The sequence below is a fragment of the Chlamydotis macqueenii genome, chromosome 9 (assembly GCF_036417535.1).
Source record: "Chlamydotis macqueenii isolate bChlMac1 chromosome 9, bChlMac1.mat, whole genome shotgun sequence".
Lineage (NCBI taxonomy): Eukaryota > Metazoa > Chordata > Aves > Otidiformes > Otididae > Chlamydotis > Chlamydotis macqueenii.
In genome coordinates this window covers 26,417,785-26,438,714 of record NC_141564.1, presented here as the reverse complement: position 1 = coordinate 26,438,714, position 20,930 = coordinate 26,417,785, and the positions used below count along the sequence as shown (strand labels likewise).

The window sequence follows — 20,930 nt, the reverse complement described above, 5'->3', positions numbered from 1 at the left end:
TCTGACCTCAAACTCCGACCCTCAAACCCCGCTTTCTGACCCCAAATCCCAAGCCCCTAAACCCCAAAGCCTGAGCTCCCAAATCCCGCTTTCTGACCCCCAAACCCGAGCCACCAAACCCGCGTTCTGACCGCAAGCCCCGATGCCCCCAAACCCCGTTTTCTGACCCCGAGCCCCGCGGCCGGGCCCGCCCCCGCGCTCCTCCCCTTCCGCCGGAGCGGGGCCGGGCCGGGCCGGGCCGAGCGGCTCCTCCTCCCCGCGGCGGCGGCGCAGCCGGGCGGCATTAGCTCATCTCGGCGGCGGCGGCGGCTCCTCGCGGCCCTTTCTTCCCGCTCCCCGCCGCCCGCGCCGCGGCAGCCCCCATGGCCCTCTGCAACGGAGATGCCAAGGTCAGTGCTGCCCCCCCCCCCCCCGCCCCGCCGCGGCCCGGCCCGCTGCCCGCCGGGGCCTGACGGGCGCTTTGTGCCGCCGCTGCCGGGCCCGGCCTGCTCTGGCTCGGCCCGGCCTGGCCGCCGCTCCGGCCGGCGGGGGTTTGGCGCGGCAGGGCCCGGCCTTCCCCTCCCTTCCCCTTCCCGCCGCCGCCTCCCGGGGAGCGGGGCCGGGCGGGTGTGGGGGGCCGCGGGGGACCGGTCCCTGCCCGCCCCCGGCCCCTCTGTCACAGCGATGAATCTTCTCTGAGAAGATCCGTTAATTTCTCGGTCTGGGTTTTGGTAGGATTCTTTAAAATATCGCCTCGTGGTGCGGCTGAGCGGCCGGGTCTGTTCAGTGCCATGCGGGGCCTGCGCTGCCTCCGAGGCCAAACCAAAATCGGGGACATGGCCAGCACCTTTCCTGCCCACCTCCTTTTTTTTTTTTTTTTTTTAAAGCCTTACGTCCGAGCAAGAGCGGTAACTCGTCCAGCCAGCCTGGGAGAAAAGTTGGTTTGGTCAGTGGCCACAGAAGCAGGCGGGCTCGCCCGCAGGGGCCCGGTGACCCCTGCCATCGCCCTGCTCCCTTAGCATCGCCCCGCGCCCAGTTTGAGGTGACAGCGGCAAAAGTCACGGGTGTTGGTGTCGCTCTTGCACGCCAGGGTGACAAAATGAGTCGTGGGCCTTGATGAAGTAGGTTTGGGTTTTTTTCCTTGATAACCAAAACCCTGCAGGTTGTCTCAAGACGCTTTTGTAGAACGATGAAAGCCTTGTTCTGGAGTTTTCACGTAGTTTGCAAGAAAATGTGACTCTGAGGGGGGTTTTTCAAGTGGTCAGTTGGTCCACGCTAAAGTTTTCTGACAGGCTTTTCCCTGAATGTCGACACAATCTCCTTTCTTGACCGGGACTGCTCTGGAAGGCTCGCTTCTCTGGGGTGGTGGCACCCAGAGTTAGCTGTGGGACGCACAGCTCGCCTTCCACGAGCCCCGCTTTTGCAGGAAGCGGGTAACGAGAGCTAATGAGGGTGGCTTCCGCAGGGGGCCGGGTCCCAGCAGCCGTTGGAAATCTGCATGCGACTTGTGTAAATGGAAGTTCGTCTGCGATAACGGGCTGGGGGCTCTTGTCTCAGTCTCGGGGGTTGCCTGAGTCTGAAGGAGTTACTTTCCTGTTACACTTTAAAAAATGTGAGTAAGTGTTTTTATACCTGCTTAATTTTAACACCACAGGGAAACAATTAAACTCTTGTAAAACCTGTGCTGGCTTGAAAGTGCCAGATCAAGGCTACTGGTTTAGGCTTGTCCTAAGTTATTAGTGTGGGTGAAAGCTCAGGGCTGTGGGCTCGGACAGAGGGACCGCTGCTGCAGATCGGGCTCTGCCGGGTGCTTCTTGGTGCTCCAGAGTGACTGTTCTCTATGTTAACGTGTTGCATAAATTGCATTAATGAAAACCCCGTGAGCGTGTGGGTGTGAAAAATGCTGAAAAAAATCCCTGATTCTGCAGAAGTGGGCTGTTAGGAACCTGCAAACTTAGTTTAAAGCACCAGGTAGATGCACCGAGGAATAAGATTCACGGTGTCCTTGGCTGGTTATGCAAGTCTGGTGGCAGGTCTCCCGCCACAGCTCATTGCAGAACTCTGTTTGAGTTTTGTTTGGGTTTTTTTTTTGTATCAAAAAAAAGCAGCAATGGTAGCCTTTTTTGTTCTAGCGTGACCAAGCGGTAGAGCTGAAATGACGGACCGAGGCTGACCCTTGCCGCGGCAGTGCAGTCGGAGGTGGCGATACAGTTCAGAGGGCGCTCGGGGCCTTGTGTCTGTGAAGCAGCGGGCAAACAGCGGTCTGGAGAGCCAGCGTTTTGAAAGCCTAGTCGCTTTATTTGTTTCGTCAGTCGTAGAGACCAGTAGGAATCCTTCATGTGTGACGTGTTTTTCAGGGTGACTTGTGATTTAAATTAGCTGAACGTAGACTTTTCCCCTCCATTTTTCTCTTGGCGTACACAAGTCCCATTCTGGTTTTAGTCCCACTTTCGGGATGTCAGAACAGTGCCTCTGCTCTGCCCCAACGTCTGAACCACCTTGGGCAGCTGGCAAACCAGCTCTGACAGAAGTTCTCCAGGTTTTTGTGAAAATGGACCAGGAGGAGATGCGTGGGCTCTAGTTATACCCCTACTGAGGGGGAAAAAGGGTTTTTGTTAGAAACTGGAGAGTCCCCACTAGGAAGAGGTGCCAGCTCTATAAACCCCGTCCCCGCAGGAGCTGGGCTGTCTGCTGTCCTCTTCATCTTTCTCCTGGCACGCGTACGGTGTACAAACGCGTGAGCTAAGCTGCCATGTTGGCTGCACGTTAACAGGATCTGTTCCTTTTTTGGTTTTATTAAATGGAGTTTCCCGTGTAAAATTTGGGTTCAAGATCTCTAGCCTTGGAACTGTGCCTTTAAATAAATACAGCCAGATCCTGTACTGCTTTACCACCTTTCTCTTTCCTCTTTTTCCACATAATTTACGGTAGTGTTTCTACTGGGCTCTCTTCAGAGCTGAACCTCCTTACAGTTCTACTTTAGCTCAAAAGTGACGTGCAAAATCCCCTCCAGCACAGTTGGTGATAGTTGCCTGGGTTAGCTCTGGGATGGGGCTTGCAGGGGATGTGCTGCAAGGATGCCTGCAGGAGAAGGGGACAGCGGGCAGTGCCCTGTGCAGTACTGGGAGGAAATAATCTCAGCCTGTAGTTTACTCTCCGCCTGTGTCTAAGGGAGCAGTGAGTTATTAGGCAACCCATTGAATTTTTTTTCTTTTAATTTTTTTTTTCCTGGTGCAGTGCATGTTGCCTTGCTTGTCTCATACGTTCCCCATAAGAAGATCTGCGTTGTTTGATGGATGCAGTGCTTTTACTGGTTTTTACTCTAGATGCCCTTAGCATCATCTGACAAAAAAAAAAAAAAAATCTGAGCTACGATTAGATGCTGGCTTTGGAGATTTTGGGAGGCTGTTAATAGACTCCCACTGAAACTCGGGCAATGAGCTATTACGGTGTCGGTGCAGTTGTCTGAAGTGTTCCTCTGATCATTGTGCAAAACGATGCTATACCTCGCAAGAGCGAGGAAGCAGGGATGGCTCAGTGCAGGGTTTGCCAGCTCGGGAGCAGAGTGCTCAGACGTGGGTGGCTGCAGCGCAGAGGCTCGTCCTGCTCATCCTTGCGACAAAGAGGGATGTGTCGCTGTCCTGCTCTTGCTGAGGAGATCTAAGGAAGGTGTGGGTTCATTTGAGATACAGACCTACTTATGCCACATTATGCAACATTTCTCAATGCATTCCCAGTGTAACTTTGAGCTCTTTTTTAATTTTTTTCTTTCATGTGTGTTTCTCCCCCTGAGCTGTTGCTTGGGCCCAGCTGACTACACCTGACCCATCTGTGCGAGGGCTGGCTACGCACCCGTGGCAAGCTGGTGGTCTGGAGGGGACTGCTTACGCTTCACCCTGGTCTCTTGCAGGTGGAAGTGGACAATCTCAGACACGAAGCCGAGAGGGCTGCAGAGCTCTGTCCCTTCATGGTAGAAGCTACAGCACACGCTCTGGAACAATTAAAGACTTTTATTAAGAAATAGCACTGCAAGGAATAGTGTTTGCCGCAAGGTGGGATCAGGAAAGAGTAAGGGTGTTGGTCTTTCTCGCAAGAACTGCTAATGTAGAAATTGCTAGATGAAAATGCCCACAGTTACTCTGAAAGTGATTCTTTCCCTCGCGCTGGAAGTTCTGGTGACCTCTCTCCATCTGACCAGGGGGTTTGAAGGGGTGTTTGCTGCTGAAGTCTGCTCTCCTCCAGCACGTGCCCTCTTTGTTGTGTAACCCAAGGCTAAAAAGTCATTAAGAGCTCCCCATCAGGCACACTCAGCTACCAGCTGAAGGAAGGAAATTAAGTAAGTGACTCTAACCTGGATTTAGGCTTTTGAGGGATTTAGTGCTATTTTTTTCTGCTTATGTCCTTTAATTTAGATAAAACCTTTTCCAGCTAGTGTAAACTTTGGAAGTTTCCGGCGTGCTTGCCTTCCTTGACTAATTTGAAGACAGTTATCTGAGGTGTCTGTTGGTAGCTGAGGAAGAAAGCTCAAAGGCAGCCTTTGCCGTGTATTTGTTTGGAAGATTGTGTCCCAGTAGGATGATGCTCTCCTCCAGAATGACCTGTGGTTGATGTGGGGGTGATTATCTGGTGCAAATGGAAATACCGTGGCGTGCTGTGGGTTGTGCCAGCGTCCTTGGGAGCCTGCGCAGCAGTGGTGGGGACCCCCTGTGAGCCTTGGGTGGAAAGACGTGTTGCCTGGTACAAACGCAAAGTAAAACCCTTCGCAGTTTTTCCTTCGTCAGATTACATGGGCAAGGAAACTGTGTCAGCTTTAAGTTAAGGGAAAAGCCACCCCCAAAGCAAGAAATTTCTGTAAGCAGCAGAATTTTTTCTGCGTTGATTTCTTGATGTCTTACGGTATGGTTGAGTTCACATTCTTCCTTGAAGATCCTCCGACAAGGACGCTTCCATGGAATAGCAGCCTCATTTCACAATTTCTTGTTATAAAAGAAGAAACTTCTTGCATTTTCTAGCCCTCTTTCAGATTTAGCCAAAGTTGGCCAACCAATTCAAATGTGATGGGGTCAAAGAGAACCGTTGCTTTGTTCCGATGTGCAATCTGTTTGAATGCTGCATTCGAAAGTTGTGGGTTTTTTGAAAAACCATTTAGCAGAGACATTTGTTCTCAATTTCTCCTTTTTGTTCGCTCCAGGAGGTAATGTCAAGTTCAGTGTATGAGGCGGTGTGATGGGGAAAAACATTTTTCTTCTAACTTTGCGCTGTCCTGATTTGCTTGGGAAAAAGCCACATGCTCTTAATTATCGTAGAGTGTGCTGGGTTTTATATGGAACTGGAAAATGGAAAAAGTTGGAGTGGCTGTAGTGCTGAACGGGGCCTATGACTTCTTATTTATGGAAAGCTCTGCCTTCTTTAGCTTATTAGGATGGTATTTTTTTCCCCTGATTTGTACTGTGTTTGGTTTTGAAGATGGGGATGTCATGTTTGTGTGGCTACTTGGGAGGGATGTGCTCTGTTAACCATGGCCCCTTTATCTTGCCAGTGCATCTGCTGGTCCTTACCAACGTGAGGATTTTTTATTTAGCAGTTTCCCAGCTAGTCTGTATCATTTTAGTCATAAATTAACATACAGGCAACCTTGGCAAGCTTTGCAGGTGTTAGTTGTTTAAGAGAGCTGGCTTAAAGTCTGTGGTCTGCAGTGTGTCACCGTAAAGCGCTGACGTGAGTGATGTTTGCAGCCGGAGAACGCCGGAGGAGAGCTCAAGGATGGGCAGCACCACTACGAGGGAGCCGTGGTCATACTCGATGCCGGAGCGCAGTACGGGAAGGTCATAGATCGTCGGGTGCGCGAGCTGTTCGTCCAGTCCGAGATCTTCCCTTTGGAAACGCCAGCCTTCGCCATCAGAGAGCAAGGCTTTCGGTAGGTCGCTTCGGGCGATGCCTCTGCCTGTGTGTTCTGCTCGTTCTCCCCTTTCTGTCTCGCGGCACCTGCGCACGCTGGCAGCGGTGGCAGTTGCCTGGGTTTTATGTGCAATAACTTTCATTGTGATGGTGTTAATGATTGCATCTTTAGCTTATCCACAGAAACACCTGAGTTTTGCTGGGGAAACTTGTGCAGCAAAATAAACTTTGTGTGTTTGCTTCTTAATGCCTTAATGTCACTTTAATCATTTCCACTTGTGAGTATAATTTAAGAGCTTGCATTTTAAATATGTATCTGCAAAAACATGAAAATACATATCTGCAAAAATTTAGATGATCTTGCTGTTTTACCTGTTAAGCTAGGGTAACTATTAATCAAGAAAACAAGTTTTGTGGGTTTATAAAAATTATTTTCTTAGTTTAATTTGAAAAAAAATAATTTGAAGAAGAATAAATATCAAACTTGGATACTGAAGATATTGTGGTAAATTATGCCAAACTGTTTCTGGGAAGCAACTAAAAGAACTCACTGGAACTTCCACTCATTGTTTGCAGCAAGAAAAGGTCTGACAATTATTTAGCACTTAGTACATTTCTTTCTTACTTTGTTAGGCTTACCAGGGTATGCTTCTCTCTTGTATGGGGGAAAAAAAATACCCTGAAGTCTGCAAATCATCAAAGACCTTTCTTGTCAGTTGGGTACAAGTCCGGAAATACGCTGCACGTTTGCTTTTCGGTTGTGCCCAACAACAGATAAGACAGCACTTTGCTGCAGAATTGCATTTTTCTAATCAATGATAATTAGTGAACCAGTAAACAGTCTACTTTAGTAAGTCAAATAGGAGCTTATTGACCTCTTCTAAAAACAAAGAGAAGAGAAAACCCAGGAGCTGCTGGATCTCTCGGGTAGCTGTTATATGAAGAATTTATCTTTCAGAAATGTTCTGGAAAAGACTTTATTTTGTCAGATCTTGTTTATAATTCTCCAACAATCAAGTCTTTAAAGGTGGGCATACCTAATTACTGGTTTACAAAGAACTTCTGCATCTCCTATGTGTTGGATTTGAGGTGTGGGTCACAGCACTAATGATGTTTTGTCTCAGAGCTGTGCTGTATTGATGCAGGCTTGCAGTGGGAAGAACTTTTTCCCCTGTCTTTTCCCGGTTGAAGATTCTTCACAGGCTTGTGATTAGACCTGTTGGACTTGGCGTTCCAAATAATTTAATTGCTCTCTAAAACATGGCAAAACCTCTTCATTCAAAAGGTCACTTCTCAAGATTAAGATAGTGGTTGCAGGTTATCAGTTACCCAGGTTGATCGACAAGCTTTGCGTCCAGAGTCTCAGTCAATCGTTTGCATGCAGGAAAGCTCAACAAATACTGATGCCAGCCCTTGGGTGCCTTTGTTCAGTGACCACTGTAAAAATGAGTGTGTGGTTTTACTGCAAGACTTTGATATACATTCCACGTGTCATGGGAATAGTCAGGTTCCATGTTGCAGCTCGTGTTGTCGAAGATAGGCGTTGAATGAGCAGAGGAGCTGCGCTCTGGTCTCTGCTAAGGTTTGAGATAGGTAGCAAGACTGAATATTTTGCTAAAATGTATTTATGTGTTTATTTAAAAAGCCAACTCCTCAATTTTCACAGCTACGGAACAAATCTCTAGTGATAAGTTTCATCTAAACGTGACATGAACGTCAGCAGTTTCCACAAGGTCTTGGTCCTGGGCCAAGGGGGTGCTGCAGTCATGGGGCTGCGTGGGCGTTAGTCTGAGTTCTGGCACTGTCTGAGCTCTGGCACGAGCACTGAGGCTGGACATCAATGCCTGCATTTTACTGCTGGTGTTTTGACATGATTCCTGATGTGCCTTTAATCCATTGCGAACAGGCTTTCCAAAGCTAGGTCAGGTTGTCTTGGAAGTGGTTTAAGGAAAACCAGAAAAAGGTATATTCATACCAGTGCAAGAGGGTGTGCGGGAAGTTACAAGGTGTTGCAGTAAAACTTTCAAAATCTATATCCCGTGCTAGCTTTAATTTCTCCTGGACAGTTGAGAAGACACTGCTTCCTCTCTCACACTGAATTAATTTATTTTTTTCTTAATACTTGGGCAGATTGGATAGCCTTTCTGTATTCTGTAGGATTTCAATTGGTATGGAAAGAAGGCAGATTTTAAGACTCTACTTTTAATAGGACAGTGTAAAAGTATTTTAACTTCTTGTTCAATTTGTAGGCGTGGTTACATTTCCTTTAATTAAGGTTAAATAGTGTTCTGTACATGTGTCACTTAAGCAAATGCTTCTGTACATGGAGCGATTAGAAGCAGTAATACCACCAGGCATTAAGAGTTTTCAGGCTTTTCTAGCAGCCTCTGAGTTTAGGAAATTCACCGTGTCTCCGACTTGAGCAGAAGTGCCTATATGTGTGCAGCAGGTACGAACCGTCAAGATCATTCAGTGTACAACTAGACCTCTGTAGCTCTGTACTTATTCCAGAGCTCGCTTGTAGGTCACAGCATACAAAGAAATAAACGCTGCCTCTTCCAACTCGCAAGCCTCTGTACTTTGGCTCGGAGGGGTGCCCGCAGCCAGCCCAGCGGGAGCGGGTGCCCTGTGTGACTGCGGTTGGGAGGTGGCATTCGGTATGTGGGCTTGTTACTACACGATTATTTCTGCCGGTGGTACAGATGCTGTAAATGCACTGCCTATTTCTGCTGCTTAAAAACAGAAAAATTCTGTTTTGTCAGTACTTGCATGACAAACACTCTAAATAATGCTACAAGAAAGCTTTATTAGATGCATTTAATCCTGTGTATGCAACTTCTCTCTCGTCCCGTTTTGCGTTTCTCGCTCTGAATAACGGATTTAATGTTCTCTGTGAAATAAACAGTACATGAGTCCAAGGTCTGGTACACCCGTGTGGAATCCTGAGCCGGGGCCAAAAAGCATTGCCCAACTGGCTGTGCTTCTGCAGTTCACGGTCTTGCAAATCATCATGGTTTTCAAAAGCTCTCTCTTCCCTTTTGAAATGATTTAATTTTCTGTTATAGTGTGAAGTATTAACTTCAAACCTTAAATGCTTGCGTGTACTGGGCTTTTAATGGCACAGCCTGTGGCTAATGCCATCTCACTTTGTATTCAGAGTGGCTTAAGGGACCTTTTCTCAGCAGCTCTAGAAATCTAGGAGTCTGGTTTTTGAATGCAACTCCCCTCCAGATGGCACAGACATCATGAAGTGTGTATATCTTAATGCTAATGCTCTGCATTTGATCCGCTCTGCTTTTGATCCTAGCCATCTCGCTTCTCTTGTAGTTGACACTCAGCTATGAGGAATTTAAAATGCAGTCACTTTTGAAGATTATTTATATTTGACTTTATTTAAACTGATGAAATACTCCTCTGGTGAGCTGCTGGTTTTAACAGCTATAGCATAGCAAAGTTAAGCTATACGTTAGGGTATCTGTATTAAAATTTATGCTAGAACATATAGAGTTCTAAGAGTATTATGAGACAATGTCGATGTTTAAAGCAAAGTGGATTTGAAAGTAAGCAATATATTGGAGTTAATGTTTTCTTTATCTTTTTCTGCAGAGCTATCATTATATCTGGAGGACCAAACTCTGTGTATGCAGAAGATGCACCATGGTTCGACCCAGCGATATTCACAATAGGAAAACCAGTTCTTGGAATCTGCTACGGCATGCAGGTGCTGTTGAGAGATATGTTTGTCTACAGCCCTCTTCTAGGCCTCATTTCTGATACCAACTGGTCCTGCTAAAGGACTTGCTTTTCAAATACTAGCAGTATGCCACATGTGCAAAAGATACTTTCAAAGTCCTAACTGGTAAACTGAGCAGGCTGTGTATTCTCCTCTTGGCTCTGCCCTATCAATAGCATAAATGCTTTTTCTCTACTTAAGTGCTGTGAATTGAGTTCCACGCTGCCTTTTTTCTCTAAATAAATATAACCTGGCAGTCATTAACTAATTCTGTCTAGTTGGTGTGGGAAAGCATGCCCCTCATGGGAACAAGTGAAATAGTTTTTCCCCTTGATTTTCAAGCATGGAAACACTTACCTTAGGACTGACTGATGATCCTGCCGTGGTCTAGTAGATCCAAGCTGAGTGAGGAAACAAACTTCCAAGGAGAGAAGGGATGGATTCGATGCGTGACTTCTGCTTGTGCATATCTTGGTTTTTTCCAGAGTTAGCGATTCACTAGGCCTTCAGTGCTGAATAATGGCTGGGGAAAAAACTCCTTTAGAAAGGCTGGTAGTTACAGAAACAATGTTGGCGCTCCCTGTTCTAAAGGGAAACATGTGTGATATGAAAATATGCCTTGAAATGCCAAGCAAATTGAAAACCGTGTTAGCCACCCTCAAGCAGGGGAGTTCGTTGAGGCTGGCATCACGGAAATGAATCAAATGTGTGTATTAGCGCACTACTACTTCATTATAAAAGATTGAAGTCAGTCAAGCGCAGTAAGTATAATATCAAACTCGGTCTGAAATGAAGCCTTAAATCTCTGAGAATTAAAGTAGTTGCAAGGTGAAACTCTAAAAATATATATTTTTTTTTAAGTTGCCAGTTATATTTTCAAGGAAAAAGCCCTTTATTTTGAGACTTCTGAAATCTAAAATGCAGATATCCAATTCTAAATGACAAGGTGAGGTTTTAGAAAGAAAAAACCTGATTGAGAGTTGTACTACTTTGATATAGCAAGGATTACTAAGAGTCACAAAAATAACACTAAGGTAGTAGACTCAAGTTTTTGACTAGTTCTCCAGAGCTGAAGAGACAGATTTTGAGAAGTTTAAGCCTATCTGAGGGCCTGTAACTACAGGATAGATAATACAGGTTTTTGTTCAGCAACTTACTGGTTTTGTGATAACTGGCCTCAGATACTCAGCTGATTTGCAGATCAGCCATTTTTAAGTGCAAGTAGAATATTGAATATGCATTATTTTGCAAATCTCTACCTATTGTCTACTGTTGTGGATTTCTGCTGCTCATTGTGTGCGGCAGCAGTCCCCAGCTATGCTGACAGAATGCCAGCAGAAGGGAACAAGCCCAGTGCAGAACAATGATTAATTTTGAAGAGAATCCTTACAATTTTGGAAAATGATACATTAAATGAGTACGACCATGAAAAACTAGGAGGACTAGAGCTGGTCATAGGCAGACTGAGGTATAAAGTGGTAGTAGATTATCTGGTGCTTTTTCATTTAGGTTTTGTTTTTGCTTTGTTTTGACAGATGATGAATAAGGTATTTGGAGGTACGGTACACAAGAAGAGTGTCAGAGAAGATGGAGTGTTCAGCATTACTCTGGATAACACATGTTCGCTGTTCAGGTGTGTAGACGTTTTAAGTTAGCAAAACAACATTGGAAATACCAGTCTGGAAATTGGTGTCTGGATGAGAGGAAGTTTATTTTAAAGAAAATTGTGAAATTGCACCCATGCTTATCTGATAATTTCTAATAAAACTTCTGCAGCTGTGTTCATGAGTAAGCAGGCTACTAATCTGAACAAGTACTTAGGTGTAGTTTCTCAATTGACTCTAGAAATGCAGATATATTTGCTTGGAATATTGTGTAAGATCCTTTTTTTCAAAGTAGACCATCTTCATTGTGACACCATAAAAAGTATCGCAACCTGAGAATTGTTGTTAAGCTCTTGCATCCCTCTGCTGTGCGGTGCATTACTCCTGTATTGGTTGGCACCTACCCAATTTTTGAAAGGTAATATAAAGTCTGAAACTATTCATTTACTGCCTTCATTTAAAATTCCTTTGTGATGTTTTATAAAAGCAGAATCAGATTTCTTGGTATTTTGTCAATGCCTCTAAATTTCCTTGTAATAATTCTTAACAGTTTACTTGTACCTGGCACTCCAGTTTTATTAACTTTCCCCTGTAGGGCCACTGCAGAACTTTATCCCCTGACTAAAGTCTGAAGTGCCCAAATTGTCCTGAAAACACTTAATTTTGAGCAAGAAAACTTCACTTCATTGAAATAAAAAGCAAGGCTCCGGGTATCCTGATTGACTCTAGATGGCTCTACGTGTCACAGAGAGGATACTTCAGTATTGGCATCTTTATAAAACAACCACAAACCCTTCTGAATGACGATAAATTACCTCTTGCCTGAAGGATGTATTGTACAAAAACTTATGCAGCTTCCAATGGAGGTATCTGAGAGCTGGAGCTGACTGTTTCTGGGAAGGAAATCCAGCATATATTTCAGATGGGCCTAGTCAAGATGTTATTTTGTTGGGATCCTTAAGGGCTTCCCTTGGAAACGCAGGTAGTTAGGTCTTTGTTCTGTTTTTAATCGATTCTAGTTCTTAATCTTTGTTTAGGGGCCTTCAGAAGGAAGAGCTTGTGCTCCTCACTCACGGAGATAGCGTGGATAAAGTAGCTGATGGATTCAAAGTGGTTGCACAGTCTGGGAACATTATAGCAGGTATTCATTTTATACTGAAATTGTCTTTTGGTACCGTTCATTAAAGGAAAGAATTATGGCAGATGGTAGTTAGAACCAAATGGGAACAGAATATCTCCATTATTTAATTGCCAAATAACTGAATTGTTTTTAACAATTTCTTGTATGTGTTTGCATCTTGTGCTGTCATGACAATAAAGAAAGAAATAAACAAGAAGAGGGTCCTGTTTTGAAACTGGTGGAAATTTAACTTTATTTTTACAGTTTGTTATGCATACAACACATGTATGAATGTGTTGTTTCTCTTTGAAATATAATATTGTGCGCCCTTTTGAAAGCCACTGAAATTATTGAATGCCGAAGAGCCTCTTGGAGTCTCTTTCCTAGGTCCTAAGTTTGCTGAGCCACTTAGTAAGATCTCAGAGTATTCACCTGGTTTATTTTAAATCTCTCATTAACAAAAAAAACCAAACAAACAATAGACCTTAAGGTACTGCTCTTAAATCTAGACAGGTGACTGATTTGAGGAAAAACTGATCTTTTAAAAGATTTAAAGATATTCAGTTACTTGCCTGAGCAAGTGGAGACATGCTGGTAAGGTGGTAGCAAGGCTGCCAGCAGCAAAAGAAAACAGTGATAACTGCGTACCTGGGAGTCTAATGCAGGTGAGTGGCATTAGGCAGATTCCCTACTATTATTTTAATCCCAGTCTGGCAAGGTGCAGTATTGCGAGCTACTCAGAGTAACCCTCCAGAGATGGTTAGAAAAGAGCGGTGGTGCTCACAAACATGTTCCTGTAGGGACGCTTGCACAGCTTGACCAGCACAGCTCTTAACGTGGATGGAGCCGTGTCACTGTGGCTTGGTTGCAGGGTTGTATGAGGTATCGTGTGATGAGGAAAAAAATAATGTCATTGATTTCCTGTTTTCACAATGGTTTTCCTAGAATGTCTGAGTGTTATGCTTAGTTTCTGAGGGATTCTGTGTTCTAGATGTGTAACAGTACCCCTGTTCCTAATCTTGACCAGAATCTTTAGTTTTGATTGGTGATTTGTACCAAAATGTGACAGAATAAATCACTCAAAAATGTATGCTTAACTTTCTTGAGTATGCATTTCACTTTTTTTGGTTGTTATGCTCATTTCTTTGCATCACTGAAGGCATAGCAAATGAGTCCAAAAAACTGTATGGAGCACAGTTCCACCCTGAAGTTAGCCTCACAGTGAATGGAAAAATGATCCTGAAGAATTTTCTTTACGATATTGCGGGATGCAGTGGTACCTTTACAGTGGAAAACAGAGAACTTCAGTGCATTCAAGATATCAAAGAGAAAGTGGGCTCATCAAAAGTCCTGGTAAGTAGATTGGATTGAAGCTGAAAGATTATTTGCCTGCCAGAAACACTGATATTTACAATTACTCAGGTTAATTTGAAAAATGCCGATTGTCATTATTTGGGTCATATATCAAACAAGTTTTAGAAAGTTTGCACAATTGGATCAATACATTGTTTGTCTTCTTGTTTTCTTCTAAATCATTGTCTATAAGTCAATAGTCTGTTCTGATCCTTGTAGTTGTATCTGAATTGTTTGTTAACACTTTCCCTGTAGACAGCTGACCAAATTTTGGGTTTTTTTCCCTCATCTTTAGGTTTTACTCAGTGGCGGTGTGGACTCAACAGTGTGTACTGCTCTCCTGAACCGAGCTTTAAACCGAGATCAGGTCATAGCTGTACACATAGATAATGGATTTATGCGCAAAAGAGAGAGTCAGTCTGTGGAGGAGGCACTCAAAAAACTTGGGATTCAAGTTAAAGGTACTATAATTTTGTTAATCGTGCCTGATACCACTAATGACGTGGCCAGTCTCCTAAAACATACGTTCAGTAGTTTATTTCATTGAGTTGAATTGGTCTTCACAGTTCTCAGACTTTACGTACCAGGGTACGATTGCTAATTTGGAACAACGTAGACCTATTTTCAAAATTTCAAACCTGAAATATTAAGCCTTCCTTATTTGATTGGAGCATACAATGAACTGACCCATCTCTTCACTCGTTCAGATCCGATACCCGCTGTTGGGGCGCAGTGAAGCAGTAGATATGTGCCTCAGTCCCTTTTTTGCTGGGGGATGAGTAATCCTTTTCAGCTTCTGCAAAATTTGTTTGATTGCAGTTTTCTTCAGTAGCTTGGTTAACAGTCCTCCATTGGGGCTTTATTTCTTGTCCTTGTTCTCTTTCTTTTTAAACTCATTTGAGTGATTGGATGCTGTTATAGCCAAAATTACTTCTTCAAGGCAATTTTTTTTTCACTCTCCTGGCTTATAAATAGGTGCCTTTTAGTTGTTTTTGGAGTAGCTTGTTGAGAAGCAATACATTACCAGAAAGCAGAAGGTATCTTGTCATTGCTGATGAGAAGGTTTAGAGTTTTTTGGTGCCTGAAGCACGAGGAGGTCAGAGAAGACAAGTTATGTGGTTTTGAGTTGTGCAACCAATGAAAGCTGCTTTATACTGCCTGGCTGATTTATTTCCTGAGCAATAGCTGCCTATTCCTGGGGCTGTGCGTAAGCACTGTTGTCAAGTGATTCTCTTGCGTTTTAGGCAGGAAGCACGGCACCAGGTGAGCAATGCTTCCCACTAGCCTGAGTGTGTGAAACAGCGCAGGGAGCCTGGACGGTAGCGTTTTGCAGATTGGGCTGCAGTATCCTGATGCAGCAAAGTCTAAGCTTTGTTCTACAGAAATCCTCTTTTTTGTTTTGTTTTTGTTTTGTTTTTGTTTTTTAAATTTTTTACTTTTTTTCAGTGGAAAAATCTATGTCTGTAGACCAATAAACCTGGGCTCTGGCAGGCTGCCAGAGTAACCAGTTGAGCAAATCCCTTTGCTGCAAGTGCCCCTTCTGTAGGTCGAGGAGTTCAGTGCTGGTAAAAGATGCCAAAGAGCCACCTAGCTGATCTCTGCACTGAGAGCCTCTCTAAATTAAGAGGCAGGATGTAGCGTGAGTAAATAGTGCATCATTTAATTCTGGTTGCAGAAGGGCCTTGGGGAAATACCATCCTGTAAACTGTTTAAATAAAGCAAGTAAATTATAATCTAAAAGGGGGAATCAAGAACTGAACTCTCACGCGGTTGCCTAGCCTCATAATATGAAAAAAAATTGCCCTCTAGAGTAGGTTAATAAGGGAAGTAAAATGCTTTTGTTACAATTAATTCTTGAGGTATTGAACAGGCCTGTCTAATGCAGTTCACACTTACAGGACTGGAATGATTTTTATTTTGTGTTTCAAAGCAGTAAAGTGAAACTTATTTTTTTGGCAACCTTGCATAAAAATCTTTACTGACTTTGCCAACAAATTCCTGTAATTTCATACAGTGGTGAATGCAGCTCATTCATTCTATAACGGTACAACAACTCTGCCCATCTCGGATGAAGACAGAACTCCGCGTAAAAGAATTAGCAAGACCTTAAATATGACTACAAGTCCTGAAGAAAAGAGAAAAATTATCGGCGACACCTTTGTTAAGGTAATACCTATGTTTGTCGGTTGCTTTTTTTAAAATTGTACGATTTCTAGATACATCTTCTACGTCAGACAATTTGATTCTAAAGCACTGTGCACTCAATGGCATCAGTGGTCTTAAGTTGTGGATGACCTAAGAAGCCATTGGTGCGTTACCTCCAACCTAAAACTTTGGGCATTCAATTGATGGTCACAGCGTGGTTCACAAGCACTGTAGCTAGATCCACCATCCTGTTTAGATATACTGTATTGCTTGGCCATTTATTTCTGTTGCCTAAACCTCCATGTAATGTTTTTCCACCTAGCTGACTGGTAACTTGAATTCGGGGGTGCTTCTGCTGCTTTGCTGAAGATGAGCCATTTTCCATCTGTCAACAATCTTCCTTTAGTCCTTTGACAACCAAAAAGTAGATCAGAAAACTCTTCTTGTTTTCTCTCCATCTTATAGATTGCCAATGAAGTTATCGGAGAAATGAATCTGAAGCCTGAAGAGGTTTTTCTTGCTCAGGGTACCCTCAGACCTGATCTCATTGAGAGTGCTTCCCTTGTTGCAAGTGGCAAAGCTGAAGTCATCAAAACTCATCATAATGACACAGAGCTGATTCGCAAGTTAAGAGAAGAGGTAAATGAAAATGAGGGTACTGGTGTGTCCTTCCGGCTCTCACAGATCTGAAGCTGCGTATCAAAAATGAGCAAGTTCTGTGTTTTGCTGGTGTAAGCATGTTGATACGTTACAATTTATTACACTTCTTTCTAGTTGCTACATTCTCAAAGTAGTCAAAATTATTTGAGTATTGTCCAGCATTGGATACTGAGGGAGATGTCAACAGATTGAACACGGATTCATTCAGCGTGAGCAATGATGTTCTTAACTGCAAGCTGAAAGCTGTTTCCTCACTCTTACTTTTTAACCCTCAAAACAAGCCTGTCTCCTAGGAAGGAAGCAGAGCCATACCAAATGCCTTTAGCAGGAGAGTACTTTAAGACTTCCCAGACAACTTTATTCTGGCTCAGCTGGAGTTCAGGGTGTAATGGGTCACTTACTCCTTCTGTTGTATCTTGTTCTGAACGCTAGTCAATGAGTAACCTTTAGGTACCAGTAGTCCAAATCTGACACATCATGAATTCAGACAAAAGCAGTGACAGTGCTTTTGTGAAACGATAATCAGCTCTAATTGAGAGAGAGAGAGGGCCAAAATTCTCCTTCTCTTGAACCTCTTGTAACATTCAGCACTGCAAGCCTAGCATTCTCTCTCTTGAGGAAAAAATGAGAAAAATACATTTATTAAATGGGTTGAAATATAGGGATAGTTCTTTCAGTTACCTACAGGCATGAGTTCTTTCTGTTCTTACACAGCTCCTGCATCACCTTTCTAGTAACCTGGTTGGCTATCTGCCAGCAGTACGCTGGTAGCACACAATCCGTTTGCCAGTTGTCACTTTAAGAACCCACAAATCTTTCTGAAATGGCCCAGCGTGGACATCTGTGGATGATGACCAGGAGCTTGAAGATGATATGAACACAGGAGATGGAACTGTCTGAAGATAAGCAGCCCAAGTCCTGTCCCTCTGATTGTACTCCCCATTGGTCTGTCTAGTCCAAAGTCCAGAAAAGCTTTTTGAATACCTTTCCTGTGCAGAGCTCTTAAGTGTTAGCATAGGAAGCAAATGTAGGAGACTGCCTTACTTTGCCTTTTCTGACATCAGAATGGTCAGTCCTCTAATTATGTTATAAAATACGCCAGGAAAGAACCAACATGAGACATCACATAACAGCCCTGTTGGAAGGTGCGTAGTTATTGGTGAGTGCTCCACCACAGTAGAGAAGAATAACTGTTAATGATCCACACTTGTAGTATTTGTCACTGCACAAAGTATTTTCAAGGCTTTCGGGTTGGTTTGAACATCTAGTGAAGACAAAGGTCTGAATTTGTGAAGACAGAGCCAGCCTGGCCTTACAGCTGTATCTGCCCTGACTGAGCCGTTGATACTTCTGGCACAAACTTAAACTTCCTTGCCTGGTCCTCTGTCCTGCAACTGTTTTACAAGGCCCACGTTCACATGTACTTTTCCTTTCAGTGTTTATGCAGTGCTGGCAGCCCAAGCTGTGAAAAGCAGGCCAATTTGATTGCCGTAACCTAAACATTTGAGGCTTTTTGTTTGAATAAGCTGGAGTGTAAACTGCTTTTTCTTCTTTTGAAGGGTAAAGTAATAGAACCACTGAAAGACTTTCACAAGGATGAAGTGCGAGTGCTAGGAAGAGAACTCGGTCTTCCTGAAGAGCTGGTTTCGAGGCATCCCTTCCCAGGTACGAGAGTTGGTCTGTGCTGCTTAGCCAAGGGCTATGGATCACATCAGTATTGTTTAGAAGATACTTAACCTGCAGTGCATTGAAGTGTAAAACTCGCCTCTAAACATGGAAATAGATGGATTTAAGTTTTCACTTAAGCAGTAAATTTCTTTCAGGAAAAGAGCATTTGAGAGCAGCTTTATTACATATAGTGATTAAAGGAAAAGATTTATAATTTGAGTTTGCTTTTAGCTGCATTTGTTTCTTTTTAGTTGGGTAAGCCAAAGCAAGAATTATCAGTAAAATGCAGCTGTAAATGTGTCCTTCTTGAAATAACAGCCTATATCTGCCTGCCTTTCTAAGGGGCATTTGCTGTTTTGAAAATGATTGCATGGGGGATAACAGTTCTTCATCAGAAAACATCAAAGTATGTAATTTAGCAAAGTCCACCTCCTTTGAAGAGGGGTGTGTTTTTCTGTCCGTGTGTTTTTAAAATTGCCCTGCCAGGTGTGTGGTAGTCGCTGGCGGAGCGCATAGGCTGTTGTGCTAATGCACCAGCGTGACATGAAATGCAAGAAGCTGTCTGCAGACATTTCCAACAAATTACATGTGTTTTTGTGTTAAGTAGCTAAGAAGTCGAATAGCCGTCAGGGGGCTTTAAAACCAGTGGAGACTCATCTGTGTGTTATGGCCAGCTCTTCCATCCCAGTTGCCTAGCAAAGGGAAGGAGGAGGTTCCTGTTTGTTTGGCTTGCCATCCACTACACCTCATCGTTAACTGTGGCTTTAAACAACCAGCAAGTTTAAGGTGTGAGTAAATAATACTTAAATGTCCCAAACAAAAGTACTGTTCCAGAATAAACTGCTTGTGAATTTTTTGAGGTGTTGAGACAAATGAAGTATAGGTACAGTGGCAAAGCGTGCTGTATACAATGGTTGACCTGCTGTTCCAGATGCTGTCACGTTTTAAGGAGAAAGTCAGCTTTCCTGTTATTTAGTGTAAAGTTTTTTTCAACTTTGCATTGCAGGTCCTGGTCTAGCAATCAGAGTGATATGTGCTGAAGAGCCTTATGTGTGCAAAGATTTTCCTGAAACAAACAACATTTTGAAAATAGTCGCAGATTTTTCTGCAAGTGTTAAGAAGGTAACGAAATTGCTGAATTATCATCTGTGTAAAAGTAGTACCAGCATTCTGTAGTGGCCTGCAATGAGGATTAAGCTGCTAAAAGTTTAAAATCACTTATTTGTGCTCTTTAAGGAGTAATGCAGTACAACTCACTTGAAGCCATTCAGTATAGTACAGTAGAATTTTTTGTGCCATGACTGGTGCCAAGTGTTAAACAGTTTCTGGAAAATGGAAGTTCATATACCTTTCAAATGGTAAATAAATTTTGATTTAGTTAAACTTTGTGCAGATGAGAATTTCTGGAGATTTTTCCCTCCCTGAAATAATTGTAGCTTTCTGCATTTGCGTGCTCTAACAATCGCTGAATATCTAACTCAAAGTGCAGGAGCAAGGAACTAGTGCTTGTCAGATGTCCTGAACAGAAACCTGAGGTTTTAATTTATAATGTTTAAGTTTTCAATTTCTTATCTGTTCTAACCTTCATGATTACTGTAAGCTCACTTGAACTAAACTGCAGCGAGCTGGAAAGTTGTTAGCAGAGGCTCTAAGTCAAAGTCCTAAGTTCAAAATTACTTTCAAAATGAAGGAAGTATTTCCTTGAAAATTTGTTGACTTGTAGTGTAGCATAACAGGATATTGCTTTGTTCTGTATCCGAAATCAACAACAAAAATGAGAAGTATAGCTTTGTGAAAGAGAGAATGAGCATAGGAAAAGAGCCTCACCTAAAGGAGAGCTTCAACTGTTTTTAAATAGTTCCAAGGGGTAAATGTGGACTAAATTTAAGCAAACAGCTACTTAAATAATAATTTTATTTAGATTATATAGGTTCTGTTTGAGTGCTTGGGGGCTTTATTTAATTAAAATTTATTTTTCTGCATCGTTGCACAGCCACATACTTTGCTGCAAAGGGTCAAAGCGTGTACAACTGAGGAAGACCAGGAGAAGCTGATGCAGATTACAAGCCTACATTCACTGAATGCCTTCTTGTTACCAATCAAAACTGTGGGAGTGCAGGTAAATGGGTTCCTTCCAGGGATGTTCTGAAAGCTGCTCCCTAGCAGTGTGGCAGGCTGCAGTGAAGCATAATAATTGCTGCTTTAAGATGGAAAATAAAGGGCTTGACTGGAGAACATAAACTTAAATGACTGTGATACCTGTGTCATTGTCATTTGTCAGTGCTGGTGTCGAGATATCTCAACAGACGCTTGAGAAAACGCCAGATGTTGTATTTGAGGATATCGTTAAGGATGAATAATGCCGGTTATAGGCAGTTTCGTCATGACATTTGTAACCTTGTAGACATCTGCTGTAATCCTGTTGCCCACTTTAAGGCTTGAGAGTCCTAGACAAAGTTGGTCAAACAAACCCTGCTTCCTACATTCGAACATGCTTGTTGCCCTTGTACTTTTTGAAACTGTACTGCATCCTTATCCTCGAGAGGAAAGGAACCAGAGCAGTGCAGGCCGCTCAGGGTACAGGAACACCTGGATCTGTGCAGTGGCACAGTGTTTTCTTTCACTCCTTTGCTAATGCCATGTAGACTTTTGTGTGCTGTCATTTGGCCACAGAAATACAAACCAAATACAAATGCTGAGCTGGCATTCTCATGGAGCTGCGTGCGATAACTTGGAAGATTTCTTTACTGAGTAGTCGTAGCTGTGAAGT

General features: G+C 43.3%; 1 protein-coding gene across 1 annotated transcript in view; it reads left to right on the top strand.

Annotated features, from left to right (window-relative positions):
• The first annotated feature begins 335 nt into the window (after positions 1–335).
• GMPS (guanosine monophosphate synthase) overlaps positions 336–20,930 on the top strand; it is a 29,316-nt gene continuing 8,721 nt past the window's right edge. Inside the window, exons 1-12 of the mRNA XM_086754575.1 lie at positions 336–389; positions 5,715–5,896; positions 9,484–9,598; positions 11,146–11,243; positions 12,252–12,355; positions 13,494–13,687; positions 13,983–14,148; positions 15,702–15,853; positions 16,298–16,471; positions 18,052–18,157; positions 19,167–19,282; positions 20,154–20,279. Of these exons, the coding sequence (XP_086610701.1) occupies positions 363–389; positions 5,715–5,896; positions 9,484–9,598; positions 11,146–11,243; positions 12,252–12,355; positions 13,494–13,687; positions 13,983–14,148; positions 15,702–15,853; positions 16,298–16,471; positions 18,052–18,157; positions 19,167–19,282; positions 20,154–20,279 (1,560 nt within the window). The 5' untranslated portion in view covers positions 336–362. The remainder of the gene's footprint in view (positions 390–5,714; positions 5,897–9,483; positions 9,599–11,145; positions 11,244–12,251; positions 12,356–13,493; positions 13,688–13,982; positions 14,149–15,701; positions 15,854–16,297; positions 16,472–18,051; positions 18,158–19,166; positions 19,283–20,153; positions 20,280–20,930) is intronic.